Source organism: Muscardinus avellanarius (genome assembly GCF_963383645.1).
Source record: "Muscardinus avellanarius genome assembly, chromosome: 10".
Classification (NCBI taxonomy): Eukaryota; Metazoa; Chordata; class Mammalia; order Rodentia; family Gliridae; genus Muscardinus; species Muscardinus avellanarius.
In genome coordinates, this window is record NC_137796.1 from 96,222,982 (window position 1) to 96,240,646 (window position 17,665).

Below are 17,665 nucleotides of genomic sequence, written 5' to 3' on the forward strand. Positions count from 1 at the left end.
AATTACCAATAGTGATACAATTTTCAGTATATACTTTTTGGTTAATTTTCCTCTAAAGTTACTACTCTAGCTGCCCCTGGCCTCGATGCACTGCCTCCTGGCCATCTAGTCGCCAGCTGGGCACACAGTGGAGCCTGGGTTCTGGGAGTCCCGCGGGCTGCAGGCTTTGCCTGCCCAAGGCTGAGAGGGTCTTGCTATAAGAAGTGTGCTCCTCTGGCGGTGCAGTGCGGGGGAGGGAGGCAGAGAGCAAAATCTCATCAGTGGAATCACACCAGGGGCAGTAGTCTCAGATTCATCTTCATCACCAAACTCATGCAGTTCCTTTGAACTAATAGACACGGATGCTGGCAGTTTGTATGAACTAGTTACTCTACATTGGTTCTATTGTAAAATATTAGATTCTAAGGAGACAGATTCCTTTCAATTCTGAGGATTCACAGCATCTGGAAGAGATGTATGGTGCTGGAAAAGATTGTAATAGGAAAATCATCCCCACTGATGGGGGTAGGTATGATGTTCATTTGAGGGAGAGGATGTGGTATGCTGTATACTGGGATGAACTAGCATCAGAAGTACTGTGATGTACCTGGTTTTACAAGGGAGACAAAGACCATAAATATGTTCCTTACTTGGAGAGCTTCAGCCAAGTTTTAGACGAAACTTACAAGCTTGCTGTAACTCTGGATGAATTAAAAAAGAAACTGGAGTCTCCTAATAGAGAAATTATTACATACTCAATCCAAAGCTCATGGTGTAGTACCAGTCAGTAGCAGGGTCTGATGAAGGGTTCCACACCTACAGAGCAAGGTTGGCCAAGAACAGTGGAGAAAGGAGTTGAGAACATCTCTGTTGAAATTAACTGCAGGGAGCCCTTACAAATAGATCATTTGATTTTTGTAGTCCATGGGATTTAGATCACTTGGTTTTTGTAGTCCATGGGATTGGATCAGCTTGTGATCTTCATTTTAGAAGCACTGTACAGTGTCAATGGTTTTTGTAGTGTTTTCTTGAACTTGCTACAGACACATTTTTAAAAAGCTTAAGAAAATTGAGATTACAGATTGGGAGAGTAGAAATTCTTCCAGTCAACTGGCACAGTCCTTTGCATTCTACTGGTATGGATGTAGGTCTGCACAGTGAATAACACTACCCAGCATTAACTGCCTCAGGCACTTCACCTATGGCATAATTGTGGATGTCTTCTTCTACAATTGCCCCACCTACTGTCAGACTATTGTGGGCATAGTAGCTTCTGAAATGAACCAAATATATACACTTTTCTGCAGAGGAACTCTGATTTCAAAGAGGGTATATCCATTGCTGGCCATAGGTTTGCTTATACTGTTTGGTATCCTAACAAATCAGGAAGCCGCTTTGGGGGATATTGACAGTGAAATGAGTAAATACTGCTATGGATTAAGAAGATAAACCAACACTAGAGAAATATTTGAAGAAACTTCAACTCACTGAATCTTAAATGTCTTTGAGAAGGAAAAAGTACATGAGAAACCTCTGGCTTTGTGTACAGACAGAGGTCTTCAGGAAATGTGAATTCCCTTAGGACCAAGAAAGAAGATATTAAACTACTGCAGTATCAGAAAAAAATTTAGTGGGTATTGGTATTCCAACCACACCATCGGCTTCAAGAGTGAACATCCCCAAAGAATCTGAATTCTGAAGTAATGATGCTCATCTAAATGTTGGCATTAGACAGTTCTGTAAAATACTTCTGGCTTATCTCCAGACCAGAAATATATTTTACCTTTGTATCTCCCATTGGAATGTTCCTTACTGTCTGAGGACTAAAACAGAATTGATCCCAATTACAAATTTCTAACATGCAAAAGTTTCTTCAATATTTATCATCCTTTTGATCCTGTGGTCTATAGGATTGAACCAATGATAGTCCCAGAAGTGGAATTTGAACCAATGTTGATCCCACATCATAAAGGCAGGAAGCAGATGTATTTAGAGCTAAGAGAGGGCTTGACCAAAATGAGTATGGACCTTAAGAACAACTTTCTAGGTTCACAGTGGATGGCCTGGAAGTCCTTCACCAGAGTGCCATATCCTGCCTTACAAGCTTCAGAAACTGCAGAAGAAACAGAAGCAGAACCTGGGTCAAGTTCAGAGAAGTCCAGGGATATTAACACAGAAGAAATATTTGTGGCAGTTAAGGAAGAAGACCCACCTATCAATGTAGGAATACCGAATGGAGGCCAACGCATTGACTATGTGCTACAGAAGAAGCCCATTGAAAGTTTTATTGAATATTTATTTGCTTTAAAAAGCCATCTATGCTACTGGGAGTGTGAAGATACAGTATCACTGGTCCTAAAAGAGATTTGCCAAACCCAGGGTATCTTCCTTGATCAGCCTTTACAGCAAAAATAACTCATCTGTAGCTACTTAATATGGATATTGTGAGTCTTTTCCCAGAAAATCCACCTGTTTGTTGATGCAGTTTTTCTCTCCACACCTGCATCATTTCCTGCATGTTGCCTGCCACTTACTCAGCATTGAGGTCTTGGAAGATAATCTTCCATTTTGGAAGTGAGTTACTTTTTACTTTTTACCATTGGCTTCATGTAAGCACTTGCCATTTTTTCCTCATGGTTAATAGTAGTTTGGGTCTTTCTTTTAGTTCTTTGATCCCAGCTTACAGATGCCACACTCTATTGCTTATTACTTGAGATGGTATATGGTATATTTGGGGTTTGTTAAACATTTTTCTAGGAAATTGTCGCTTACCTTTAGGAAATATTTTAATTGGGGATCAGATTCTTAATATGTAGAACACATTTTGGAATACAATGATCTTTGTGTTCTCTACACCTGAAGGCTGTCTCAAGTGGATGTAGAAAGGTCTGTTGGGTGATTTTTTGGGCCAGCATTTCTTTCCTATGTGTACTGTATGATGTAGAATGGGATATAGCTTAATATGAGCATTGTTTACTTTCTTACCACTGATGGACAGACGGATTGCCAGGAATCACTGATGCCACTTACTGTTTTTACAGACATTTGAGTTGCTATAAGTCTAAAGTAAACAGTTTAGTTCACATTAGGTACATCCCTATAAAGCAAGTAAGTTATATAGTGAAGACATGCTCTAGGGACAATAGATGAAGTTTGATTTATTTGATCACAGCTTTTATTTTTATGTTTTTATAATATTTTTGGTAAATGTACCTTGGCATCCAAAGCACTGGCATTTAGTACTCACTGAAGCCATCTCTTGGCCAGAAGTGGTCGTTATCCTTTCCTGTTACCCTGGAAGTCATGTGGGCAAAGGCAGGTATGGGTAGATCAAACCTGGGCTTTCCTTGTCATCTGCTTATGGACTAAGGCTGAATAAATAACTTACTAAAAAGTTTCAGATATATTAAATGTTTTATTTTCTCTATAAAGTGTTAGTAATAGTTATTGAGAATCAGGTAGTGTTCATTATATATTAAAGGATAGGCTTTTATCAAGTTGCTGTCTTCAAATTTATTTTTACTCTTCAAATTAAATAGGTAAGAGTGAACCACATTTAAGAGTTAACCAAAGGGCAACCAAGAGTGAATCCTTGTAACCAAAAATGAATGGCATAACCCTGGAGAGCTAGATAAATCACTGTGTTCAGAAATGCTTTTTTCATGGCTGTATATTACACAAACTTGATTGAAATCCTTTTTTAGTCATACAATATTTGCACTGCTTCATTGTATCATGTGAAATCTCTTGACCAAGACTATTTTTAAACTCTAATATAATTTGTAGTCTTAGCTGCAACATTAGTATTGCTTATCTCAATAAATGACTGTTTGTATGGAAAGAATAGAACTGATTAACTTTCTAATATTTTGTACTTTTCAAATGTTTTTTATGTGATTATATTTAAAACATAAACACTGAAATAAAATGAAGAAATAAAGTTACTACTCTGATTTTTATGAACATCTGCATATATTTTTCCATTAGTGAGCAATAATACACAAGTTGAGGTGACCCCAAACCCTTGTATTATTAGAATTAACTTTTTACTTTTTTATTTAAAAGTATCTATTTTATTATTTATTATTTTTTTATTGGTGTAATGTAGTCATACATCTTGAAGTACAAGATGGTAGAGGCATACCCTGTCTCATCCCCCTCCCTCCTATTTGGCTTAGTGATGGACTTTGATATGTTTGTGAATATACATCTTGTCCATTAGTGAATTTCCTCACATCTCCCTCAGTTAGGTCACCTTATTTGCTCATCTATAGGCTCTCCTTCATCTAGATTTCTCCTAAGATCCATTTTCTCCTAGCTTCCGCATATTAGAAAGAGCATCTGATTTCTTACATTTTGTGACTAATTTCACTTAACATAATGTTCTACAGTTCCACCCATTTTCCTGGAAATGACATAATTTTGTTCTTTATGGCTGAGTATAATTCTATTGTGTACATACCATTCATCTGTTGATGGACATCTTGGCTGGTTTCATGGTTTGTAATGGTGAATTGTGCAGCTATGAAAACAGATACACATGCATTAGTTTGGTAAATTTGTTTCCATTCTTTTGGGTAGATTCACAGAAGTGGTATTGCTGGGTCATGTGGTAAGTTCATTCCCATTTTTTTCTGAGGATCCTCCATACTGTTTTTCAGAGTGGTTACACTGATTTTCAATTGCACCAACAATGTATTAGAGTTCTGACTTCTCCAGAGTTCTGACTTTCCCACATCCTTGCCAGCATTTGTTGTTTTTTTAATGACTGCCATTCTAGTTGGAGTTAGGTGAAATTTCAGGGTAGTTTTAATTTGCATCTCCCTGATTGTTAATAATGTTAATATTTTTTCCAAACATTTATTGGTTACTTAAATTTCTTCTTTTGTGAGGTATTTAGTTCACTTGCCTCTTTTTTTGATTGAGTTGTTTTCTTAGTGCTGAGTTTCTGAGTATATTCTACACATTAGTCCTCTATCAGAGGCAAAAATCTTCTCCCATTATGTTGGCTCTCTATTGAGGTTCTTGATAGTTTCCTTTGTTTTTCAGAAGCTCTTCAGTTTAATGCAACCTATGTATTGATCTGCCTTTTAGTTTCTTGTGCCTTTGGGGTCCGTTGAGAAAGATTTTTACTGGTGCCTATGAGTTGTGTTGTTGGACTTATGCTTTCTTCAAGGAGCTTCTGATCTAATTTCCAAGTCTTTGATCCATCTTGATTTGACTCCTGAGCAGGGTGAGAAAGTGGGGTTTATTTCCATTTTTGTGCATATGGTTAACCAGTTTTGTCAACACCATTTTTTGAATAGGCTATCTTTTTCCCAGTGCATATTTTTGGCCCCTTGGATAAAAATCAATTGGCTTTAAATGTGCAGATTTGTTTCTGAGTCTTCTATTCTGCTCCATTGGTTTACCTATTTGTTTTTGTGCCAATACCAGGCTGTTTTTATTAAAATGGATTTGTAGTATAAAGTCAGGTATTGTGATTCCTCCTGCATGGTTTTTGTTGCTGAGAACTACTTTGACTATTCTGTTTTTTTTATGTTCCAAATGAGTTAAACTGATTTTTCCATGTCTGTGAGAAATAAAATTTAATGGGTATTGCTTTGAATCTGTAGATCACTTTTGGAAGCATTGTCATTCTGATGATATTTATTGTGCCTATGCAAGAACATGGAAGATCTTTCCACTTCTAAGGTCTTCTTTGATTTCTGTTTTTTCAATGCTTTATAATTTTCTTTGTAGAGGTCTTTTACCTCTTTGGTTAAGTTTATTCCTAAGTATTTTATTTTTTTGTGGGATATCCTGATTGAAAGTGTTTTCTGGATTTCTTTTTCAGTAAATTTATGGTTGGTATACAGAAAAGCTTCAGATTTTTTTTTTTTTGGTGGTACTGGGGTTCCTGGAAGCCCTTCTACCTCCTGGCTACACTCCCAGACCTATTTTTACATTTTTTAAATTTGGAAACAGGGTCTCCTAAGCCAGCGCGCATGGCTGGCTTTGAACCTGTGTGATCCTCCTGTCTCTGCCTCCCAAGCACGGGGATTACAAGCGTGCACCACCACGCCCGGCTCAAGCTTCAGATTTTTTAAGATTGATTTTTGTATCCAGATACTTTGCTAAAATTGTTGATTAGCTCTACAAGTCTTTTGGTTGAGTTTGTTGGGTCTTCTTAGTATCATGTCAAATAGTGAAAGTTTGAGTTCTTCTTTTCCTATTTGTATTCCTTTGATTTTCTTTTCTTGCATATTGCTCTGGCTAGAGTCTCAAGTACTATATTGAAAAGAGGTGGTGATCATGGACATCCTTGTCTTGTTCCTGTTTCTAGGGGGAATTCTTGCAGTTTTTCCCCATTTAATATGATGTTGGCTGTGGCCCTATTGTACATTGCCTTTATGATGTTGAGGTATGTTCCTTCTATTTTGATTTTCTGAAGTGCTTTTAGCATGAGTGAATTTTGGATTTTGTCAAATGCTTTTTCAGCATCTATTGAAATGATCATGTGATTTTAATCTTTGGTTCCATTTATGAATTACATGGATTGATTTTTGTATGTTGAACTAGCCTTGCATTCCTGAGATGAACCTTACTTGGTTATGGTTTATGATTTTCTGGATGTGGTTTTGAATGGGTGTTGCTAGTATTTTTATCAGTTTTGCATCTAAGCTCATCAATAATGTAGGCCTGTAGTTTTCTTTCCTAGAGCTGTCTTTATTTGATTTTGGTATTAATGTGATGTTGGTTTCATAGAATATATTTGGGAAAGTCCCCTTTCTTTTTACTTCACAAAATAGATAGAGGAGTATTGGAATTAACTCTTCTATAAGGGTTTTATAAAATTCACATGAGAAACCATCTGCTTCTGGGCTTTTCTTTGACAGCAGGCTCTTTATTGCTATTCAAATTCTTTTACTGCTATTGTTTGGTTTAAAATTTCTATATCTTCTTGACTCAGTTTAGGAAGGTTGTATTTATCTAGAAAGTTGTCAATTTATTCCAGATTTTACATTTTGTTGGAGTACAGTTTTTCAGAACAATTTCTGATAATCTTCTGGATTTCTATGCTGATGGTGGTAATATCTTTTTCATCTCTTATCTTTGTAATTTGGGTTGATTCTTTTTTTGGTTTAGTTGGCTAGGGTTTTCTCTATCTTGGTAATTTTTTTGAGAAAGCATTGTTTGTTCTGTTGATATACTGTATTGTTTTACTCTCTATTTCTTTGATTTCTGCTCTTATTTCAATAACTCCCTGTATTCTTTGCTTTATGGTTAAACTGTTCCTATTTTTCAAGGGCTTTGAAGTATGTCATTAGGTTATTCATTTGGTGATTTTCTGTTCTTATGTAGGCACTCAGTGCTACAAATTTTCCTCTTAATACTGACTTCAAGATGTTCCAGAGGTTTTGATGTATTGTATCTCTGTTTTCATTTGTTTCTAGAAATTTCTTGATTTCACCCTTTACTTCTTCTATGACCCATTCTTCATTCAGTAGTGTGGCATTCATTCTCCACATGCTTATGTGGTTTCTCTGGGTGTTCTTATAGTTGATTTCTAGTTTCATTCCATTATGCTCTGAAGAGATACAGGGAAGTATGTCATTTTTTTTTTGTGGGTCTGGGGATGGAACCTAGGGGTATTTGACCTCCGAGCTACACCCCTGCACTATTTTTTATTCTTTATTTTGAAACCAGGTCTTACTGAGTTGCAGAGTGCCTCACTAAGTAGTCAAGGCTGTCTGTGAACCACGATACTCCAGGTCTCAGCCTCCCAAATGCTGGGATTACAAGCGTGTACCACCACACCCAACTATATTTTTTGAATTTTCCAGTGCTCACTTTGTGGCCCAGGATATGATTTATTTTGGAGAGGGTTCTGTGAGCAGATGAGAAAAATGTAAACTCTGCTGTATTTATTTGGGTGAAATATTCTATATGTATCTAATAGGTCAGTTTGGTTTATGGTATTCTTTAGGTCTGATGCATCTTTATGATTTTTTTTCCTAGAAGATCAGTCTAGCAGTGTGAGAGGGGAGTTGAAGTCTCCCAGCATTATTGTATTGGGATTTATGTTTGACTTAATGTCACAAAGTTTGTTTTATGAACTTGGCTGCACCTATGTTTGGGGCATAAAGGTTGACTATCATTCCCTTTTGCTGGATTGTTCCTTTTTCCAGTAAAAATGACCTTTGTCTCTTCTGATAAGCTTGGGCTTGAAGTCTAACTTGTCTGATATCACAGTTGTTAGTTCTGCTTGTCTTAGAATTCCATTGGCATGGACTACCTTGCTCCAGATCTTTATCTTTAGTTTGTTAACTATCTTGACTTGTACGGTGTGCTCATTTTTGGAGTGATCATCTTCTATGAGCGAGATTCTATTCTCCATATGATCTAATCTATTGTTTAAATTTGTATCAAAGCCTTCACTTGAACGATTGCATCCTTTATTTCTTTCAGACTCTCAAAATTCTTTTTGGAAACCCAGTATCATTTCTACTGTTAAAATTCTGATTTGCTGGCCGGGCGTGGTGGCGCACGCTTGTAATCCCCGCGCTTGGGAGGCAGAGACAGGAGGATCGCGCAGGTTCGAAGCCAGCCGCACTGGCTTAGGAGACCCTGTTTCCAAAAATAAAATAGGTCTGGGAGTGTAGCCTGGAGATAGATGGGCTTCTAGGAACCCCAGTACCACCAAAAAAAAAAAAAATTATGATTTGTTGTGGAGATATCTGCAATTGTATGTCGTTAGATTCTGTTATTATGGGGTTGTGGTAGCTCATTGCTTCCTTGTTATTCCTCCTTCTCCTGATTTCATAAGTTTGTATCTGTTGCTTTTGATAGATTTCTCTCAGTCTCTAGGTGTCACCTAGTATATTCAAGGGAAAGTTGTGTTGTATTCAATGGTGAAGGCTGAGTGAGAAGGAAAGTGAAACCATAAATGAAAGGATAGGGTAAAGCCACAGATAGGATTGAATAGTATGAGAGTATAAATTTGGTAATGTAGTATATAGTAGAGAGTATAGATAGTGCCTATGTAGTAAGATTCTAGTAACCAAGGTAGAATATTTAGTATAGTAATATGATGTGGATTTAATACAAGACAAAGAAGAAGAGAGAAAACAAAAGAGAGGGAGAGAAGTGAGTAGGTATATACAAGGAAAGAGGCTTGTGAAAGGGGTAAGAAAAAAAGCAAACAAACAAGCATACACACACAATAAAACAAAAAACAAAACAACAAAATAATGAAACCCTACAAATATGTGAATACTTAGCGGACTTGGTCTCTGTAGTCTCTCTGTGCACACCGAGTGTCACTGGCACCTTTCCTGGTGCTAGTCTGTTTCTCTGAGTCTCTCTCAGTCTATGCAGATGGCCAGTATCAATGGGGCTGGATCTAGTATTAAGTGTAAGTCTCCCTCCACACTTTCCACTGATGTAGAACCTCATTCTCTCTGTGCCTGAATAGGCAGTGGGTGCCTCTGAGCCCAAACCCAGTGTATATGTAAGAGTCTCTGTTCTCCACAGCTAGGGCTGGGTTGGTCCGACTTCTCCCTGTTCTTCATGATTGGTTGATCTGTGGTAATCTCATAGATCCTACTGGTTGGATCTAGCTTTAAATGTAGCTCTCCCCCCACACTTTCCACTGATGCATAGCCTGAGTCACTCTGAGCCTCTGCTATGTCCAAAAGCAGACTCTACCCCCTCCTTAACTGGACTGAACCGCAAAGTCTCAGACATAGCAAGTTTATCCTGGCTGTACGAGTCTCTGTGGGCACAGTGCTGGGAGTCCTCTTGTGGGAACAGCAGGTTCACTTATGTTGTTGTTGAGTACTTTGTTGGATCTCTGGAAGGTGTGGTGAGCTCAGCTTCCACTGCCTGCAAGTTGTAGCTGGTGTTTGTGCAGGAGGAATTGAGAGATTATAGTTCTGATGAGCTGCAGCTGCTTACTTCAAGTTGTTTTGTTCCCTGTGAGTTGCTGGCAGTTGGGCACAGTGAGGCAAGATGGTACAGCTGTGATGCAAGTGGTCACATTTATTGGAGGTGAGCGGGGTCCTTTTCTGCTCTCTGATCAGCTTTCTAGCTTATTTCCTTGCTGCCTTTCACTTATACTCTTTTTAAAATTATGGTGCTTTCTTTCTTTTGCTAGAAAGCTGTTTGTCAGCAACAAAGATTGAAGTGTCAGCAGGACTGATATGTGCTGCTTCCCTTGGTTGCCATCTTCCCGAAGTCCTCTTACATTTTTCTAAGTACTAAATTCTTAGTATCTTGAGCATAAAATAAATGTTTGTTAATAAGAACATAAAGACACTAAAAATAATATATCCCTGGCTTGCTGTAGCCTAACATAAATGAATCATTTGCCTCAGTCTAAGATAATACAAAGGCCTTACAATACTATGCCTCTAATATCTGTTTTGCCTTCCTTTTGTTTTAAAATTTTAATTTTACATACATTTTTAAATTTTCAAAATTGTGGTAAAGTACACATAATATCAAATTTACCATATTAACCATTTAGGTATACAGTTCAGTGGTATAAGTACGTTCCTACTGTCATGAAGTGATCATTACTATTGCTCTCTAGAAATATTTTCATCTTAAAAAACTGAAATTCTGTAGCCATTAAACAATAACCTCCATTCCCCCTCTTCTACTAGCTCCTAGTAACCACCATTCTTTATGTTTCTATGAATTTGCTACCCTAAGTAATTCATATTAACTTAAGTCACCTAGAATTTATTATGTGTCATATTTCACTTAGCATAATTTCTTTAAGGTTCATCCCTATTGTAACATCTTTCAAAATTTCCTCCATTTTACATGCTGAGTAATATTGTATGTATGTACCATGTTTTGATTGTCCCTTTTTTATGTCAATAAACAAAAAATAGTAGGTAAGGAAATATCATATTATGGTTTTGATTTGCATTTCTCTAACAATTAGTGATGTTAAGCATTTTTTCCATGTGTTTATTGGCTACTTATATATTCTTTGAAGTAATGCACATTCAAGGGTTTTGTTCAATTTTTCCTAGGTTGCTTTTTGTTGTTGAGTTTTATGAATTGTTTATATATTCTAAACATAAATTTACTAAAATATATAACTTGAAAATAGCTTTTACTATCTATGGGTTGACTTTCACTTTGTTCATAGTGTCCTTGGATGTAAAATTGTGTTAATTTTAATTTAGTCAAATTTGTCTATTATTTTGTTGACTTGATTTGAGTGTCATATTAAAGAAACAATTACAATCCTATGTTATAAAGTTTTTGTTCAATCTTTTCTCCTAAGAGTTTGATGCTTTTAGGTTTACACTTAGGTTTCTCAATCCATGTGACATTAATTTATATGTATATAGTACTAGGTAATGGTCCAACTTCATTGTTTGGCATGTGGATATCCAGTTTCTTCAGAGCTATTTGTTGATAACAGTGTCTTTTCCTCATTAAATAATTTGATCATACATGTGAAATTTCTAGGCTTTCTATTTATCCATTTAGATCTATTTAGTCCATTGATCTAAAGACATGTCTGTCTTTATAATGACTTTATATTATTTTGATTGCTATGGTCTTATAGTTTCAAACTCAATGTGTGAGTCCTCCAGATTTTCTTATTCTTTTTACAAGATTGCTTTGGCTATTTGGGTGCCCTTTGGGTTCTGTATGAGTTTTGGAATAAATTTTTCTAATTCTGCTAAAAGATCATTAGGATTTTGTTAGGGATTTCACTGATTTCATAGCTAGTCTTGGGCACTATTGGCATCTTAAGAATATTAGGTTTTCCAATCCATGAACATGGGATAACATGGGATATCTTTCCACTTATTTAAGTTTTTAAACTTTTTTTCAGCAAAGTTTTATAGTTTTTATTGTATAAATCTTTCACCGCTATGGATAATTCCTAAGTATATTATTTTTTATGATGCTATTGTAAGTGAAATTGTTTTTATAACCTCCTTTTTGGTTTGTTGTTTTCTACATAATATACTTTCATTGGTGCACTGTAATTATCACAGTGAGGTTCAAAGTGATACAAATATTCATGCAAACAGAAATGCAGCTTACTTTCACTGCTATTGACTCTATTTTGCTACTTTATCAAGTTCATTAATTAGTATTAGTAGATTTGTGGTTTTACTTTTTGGTGTAAAAATCTGTAGGGATTTTACATACAATACCATAGCATCTGTGAATAGAGTTTATTTCTCCCTTTACAATATGGATTTTAGAATTTTTCTTGCATAAATGTTCTGTCTACAAATTTTAGTATTTTGTTGAGGACAAGAGGTGAAAGTGGACATCTTGCATTGTTATGGATCTTCAAAAAGTCTTTCACTGCCAGGCATCATGGTATACACCTATAATCCCAGTACTTGGGAAGCTGAGACCGGAAGATCACAGGTTTGAGGACAGCCTGAGCAATGCAGACAGATTCTCAAAAACCTAGCTAGAACCTGTTTCAATACAAAAAATAAAAAGAACTGGGGGACTAGGTTAGAGTTCGAATACCTTTGAACTGGGGATGGGACTCAGGGGCATTCTACCTCCAAGTTACACCCCCAGCCCTATATTTTAATCTATTTTTCTTTCTTTCTTTCTTTCTTTCTTTCTTTCTTTCTTTCTTTCTTTCTTTCTTTCTTTCTTTCTTTCTTCTTTATTTTGAAACTGGGTTTCACTGAGTTGCAGAGGGCCTCACTAAGTTGCTGAGGCTGTCCAGGAACCGTGATCCTCCAGTCTCAGCCTCCCGAATGCTAGGATTACAAGCGTGCGCCACCACGCCTGGCTTTTATTCTTTATTTTGAATCCGGGTCTCACTGAGTTACAAAGGGTCTCACTAAGTAGCTGAGGCTGTCCGTGAATCACGATCCTCCTGTCTCGGCCTCCCAAATGCTGGGATTATTAGTGTGTACCACAACACCCGGCTGAAATTTTGACATATGACTTTTGTTATGTTGAGATAGTTTTCTTTTATTGCTGGTTTTTTGGGTGTTTGAAAAAATTTTCTTTTTCTTCTTGATTTAGTCTTGGTAGGTTTTGTTTCCAAAAATTTGCCCATTTAATCTAGAGTTACCCAATTTGTTTAATATTTTATAATCCTCTTGATTTCTGTAAGATTTGTAATAATATCCCCACTTTCATTTCTCTTTAAAAATTTTTTATTGCCAAGCATGGTGGCGCACGCTTGTAATCTCCGCACTTGGAAGGCGGAGACAGGAGGATCACGCAAGTTCAAAGCCAGCCTTGCTATGGAACCATCCAAGATATCCATCAACAGATGAATGGATTTCAAAACTATGGGATATGTACACAATGGGATTTTACTCTGCCATAAAGAAAAACAAAATTACATAATTTGCAGGGAAATGGATGGAAGAGAACATTATGCTAAGTGAGATTAGTCAGTCACAAAAAGTAAAAAATTGGATGCTTCCCCTAATATGCAGAAGCTAGGGATAATAAAGATCATAGGAGGAACCTTAGATGAGGAAGGAGAAACTATAGATGAGTAAATAAGGGGACCTAACTGAGAGTCGTGGGAGGGGAGAAGGAAATTCCCTAATATACATGATATACATTCACAAACATATCAAGTCAGTCACTAAGCCAAACATGAGAAGGAGGAGGGGTGAAGAAATGGGAATGTATTTGGGAAAAGATAATTGAGTTATGCATGCATGTATGCCTGTACCATCTCGTACTCCATTAAGATGCACAACTACAGTGCACCAATAATTTATTTTTGGTGGTACTGGAGTTCTTAGAAACCCTTCTACCTCCGGGCTATACTCCCAGACATTTTATATTTTTATTTGGAAACAGGGTCTCTTAAGCCAGTGAGGCTGGCTTCAAACCTGCACGATCCTCCTGTCTCTGCCTCCCAAGCACAAGGATTACAAACATGCACCACCATGCTCAGCTAGAACTTTATTATTTTTAATGTAAAAATTTATAGCTATAAAAGTTCACCTTAGCATTACTTTCCTTGAACCTCAAAGTTTTGGGCTATAGAACATGTCATCTAAACTAGTGATATTTTGTTCCCATCACTGTGACAGAGTTACTTATCTTCCAGTTCATGGAGAGTAGGAGCCTAATTTTGGGTCTTTTTGGCACTGGGGATGGAACTCAAGGTGTTGTGTTTGCAAAGCAAGCACTTTGCCACTAAGCTACATCCTAGCCCCAAAAGACCATTTCTTATTACAAATGGCCTAGTCAATTTTGTGCTGTGACAAAATATTTGAGACTGGCTAATTTGTGATGAACAGAAATTTATTTATCAGTTTTTACTATTTTTTTGTTTTTGGTGGTACTGGGGAGGAACCCAGAGGCTTTCTACCTCCAGGGTATATTTCCAGACCTATTTTATATTTTATTTGGAAATAGGGTCTCTAAATTGCTGAGAGCCTCACTAAGTAGCTGAGGCTGGCTTTGAACCTATGCGATCCTCCTGTCTCAGTCTCTCAAGTGCTGGGATTACAGCATGTGCCACCATGCCTGGCTTATTTATCAGTTTTTAGAGGATGGAAAGTACAATATTGAGAGGACAGCATCTGGCAAGGGCCATCTTGTGGTAGCCTCATGGCGGGCTCTGATCCTGGCCTCATTGGCCCCGGCACCGGCCTCTCCCCTCGGCAGGCTCTGATCCTGGCCCTCAGAGGCCCCAACACTGGCCTTGCCTCATGGCAGGCTCCGATCCTTGCCTTGATGGTCACAGCACAGGCCTAACACCTCCGATTCTGGCCTCAGAGGCTCCAGCCCCAGCCTTGCCTCATGCCAAGCTCCAGCTCCAATCCTGGCCTTGCTGGCCCCGGCACCGGCCTAACCACTCAGCAGGCTTTGATTCCAGCCTTGGAGGGACCAGCACCAGCTTTGCCTCATGGCAGGCTCCGATCCGGGTCTTGCTGGTTCCAGCACTGGCCTGACCCCTCGGCAGGCTCTGATCCGGGCCTCGGAGGCCCCAGCACCGGCCTAGACTCATGGCAGCTTTGATCCCAGCCTCACTGGTCCCAGAACAGGCCTAACCCCTTGGTAGGCTCCGATTCCAGCCTGAGAGGCCCCAGCACTGACCTTGCCTCACAGCAGGCTCTGATCCTGGCCTCACTGGCCCCAGCACTGGCCTTGCTCACAGCAGGCTCTGATCCCGACCGTGCTGGCCTTGCCACCGGCCTAACCCCTCAGCAGGCTCCAGTTCCAGCCTCGGAGGCCCCAGCAATGGCCTTGCCTCACAGCAGGCTCCTATCCTGACCTTGGAGGCCCTGGCACTAGCCTATCCTTTTGGCAAACTCTAACCCCAGCCTTGGAGGCCCCCACACTGGCCTTGCCTCATGGCGGGTTCTGATCCTGGCCTCACTGGCCCCAGCACTGGCCTCACCCTTTGGCAGGCTCCAATCCCGGCCTCGGAGGCCCCAACACTGGCTTGCCTCATGGCAGACTCCAATCCCAGCCACGCTGGTTCCAGCTCCAGCCTAATCCCTCCGCAGGCTCCAATCCTGGCCTCAGAGGCCCCAGTACTGGCCTAGAATCATGGCAGACTCCAATCCTGGCCTCGGAGGCCCTGGCACCAGCCTCACCCCTTGGCAGGCTCTGATCCTGGCCTTGGAGGCGCCAGCACCAGCCTTGCCTCATGGCAGACTCTAATCCTGGCCTCAGAGGCCCTGGCACTGGCCTCACCCCTTGGCAGGTTCTGATCCCGACCTTGGAGGCCCCAGCTCTGGCCTTGCCTCACGGTAGGCCTGATCCTGGCCTCACTGTCCCTGGCACCTGCCTCACCCCTTGGCAGGTGTCGATCCGAGCACCCTCTTCACACAGCATGTTGTCCCAAGTTCCCAGGCATGCACGGTGGTAGCATTCTACCTCTGGGGCTACTTCTTCAAAAGATCCAGGTGTGTTGCATCAGATCTCTGCCCCTCCTAAGTACTGGCTGCTGCCTCCACCATCTCAATTCTTTCCCAAACTCTTTTCCCACACTACATGTTGTCCAGTATTCCAGAGCATGCGCGACGGTAGCATTCCACCTTTGGGGCAATTTCTTCAGAAGATCAGGGTGGGTTGAATCAGATCTCTGTCTCTCCCAAATACAAGCCTCCACTGCCACCGCATCCTCTGCTGCCAACACCGCCTTCTTCCTAGGTCTCTGCTGAGCTCCCTCTTTACAGATGATGTCCATGATTCTTAAGCATGTACGGAAGAAGCAGTCCCCTTCGCGGGGAATTTTTCCAAAAGTTCCAGGTCAGTTGGATATGTTCTGTCTGTATCTCCAGAATCCTGGATGCCATCGTGGCCATCTTGACCCCTCTCCAATGTTTTTTCTTTTCTTTTTCTTTGAATAAGAGAAGACGGTATGTGTGGTTTGAAGAGGTTGTAGGATCAGGCACTTGGTAGCAATTAATTTTTTCTCCCTTCCAAGAGCGGAATCCCACAGCCTCACCGCGCAGAGCAGGATCTGCTGTTCTAAGCGCACCATGTCTTGGTTCAGCACAGCAGAGCTGAGTTCCTCAGTATGCGTGGCTGTGCCCCCTACCTGGCACCAGGCTTTCCAGGAAGTGGGTTGAGCCACCTGCCCCCCCCTGCCCAGCACCGAGCCTTCCCAGGACCTGACCAGGCTGCCCGCCCCCAGCCTGGCACCTGGCCTTCCGGGGAGTGGGCCAGGCTGCCCCCACCCTGGCTCCAGGCCTTCCCGGGAGTGGGCAGGGCTGCCTGCATAGATCAAAAATTTAAAGTCATTGCTTGTATACACTCTCTTTAGAATAAAATGTTTTATACAATGACATAGCTATTCTCTTTTTTTCCCTTGACCACAGAAAGACATATGTTTCAAGGCTCAGGTTTAAAATATTTATATTATTTCTCAGTTGAAAATATAGAAGGATATTAGAATAAAACAATGTATTTGAAAACTCAGTAACATCATGATCACCACAACTGCAAATAGGGTGGGTTTGCTCTTAAATTGATATAGGATTTCAGGGATAGAAGTTTATAATTATGGTCATATTACTTACTTAATGAACACTTCTTCCATAGTAGTGATTGAAACACCAAAGTTGGCAATGCCCAGCTCTTTCTGATTATTTTGCAACTCATCAAACAGAGCTTCAAAACTGGAAGGAGAAAAGGAAAAGAGAGCTAGTGCTAGTCTAGATGATTTTTATTTTAAGTTTAAAATTTTTCCAGTAAACAGAATTAAAAAAAAGTATTTACATTTTCCCTTTTAATATTCCCAATCATCTTCCTATTATTTTCTTAAAATACTTTTATTGTGGTACAACATATAACATCAAAAATTTTTATTTTAAATAATGTTAAGTATACAATTCAAAAGCCAGTAAGTATATTCACAGCGTTGTACAACTATCACCATCATCATTTTTGGAACTTTTCTTTATAACATCATCTCAAACTGAATCTCCATACACATTAAAAAATAAATTCCCATTCCTCCATCCATCCTAACCTTACTTCTGTTTCTATGTATTTGCCTATTTGATGCAAACATAATATATTATATTTTGTGTCTAGCTTATTTCACTTAGCATACTTTTTCTAGGTTTTTTCATGTTGTAGCCTGATTTAGGATTTCCTTTCTTTTTAAGATTGAATAATATTCCTTGTATAAGATATATCACATGTTGTTTATACATTCATTCATCAGTAGATATGTGAGTTATTTTTATTTTTAGGGTATTGTGAA

At 39.2% G+C, this 17,665-nt stretch overlaps 1 protein-coding gene across 1 annotated transcript in view; it reads right to left on the reverse strand.

Moving 5' to 3' along the window:
* LOC308268826 (phospholipid-transporting ATPase ABCA3-like) overlaps nt 1-17,665 on the reverse strand; it is a gene marked incomplete at both ends in the record, with an annotated part of 196,849 nt that overhangs the window by 84,027 nt on the left and 95,157 nt on the right. The window contains one exon of the mRNA XM_080703930.1: nt 16,977-17,075. Within this exon, the coding sequence (XP_080560056.1) occupies nt 16,977-17,075 (99 nt within the window). The remainder of the gene's footprint in view (nt 1-16,976; nt 17,076-17,665) is intronic.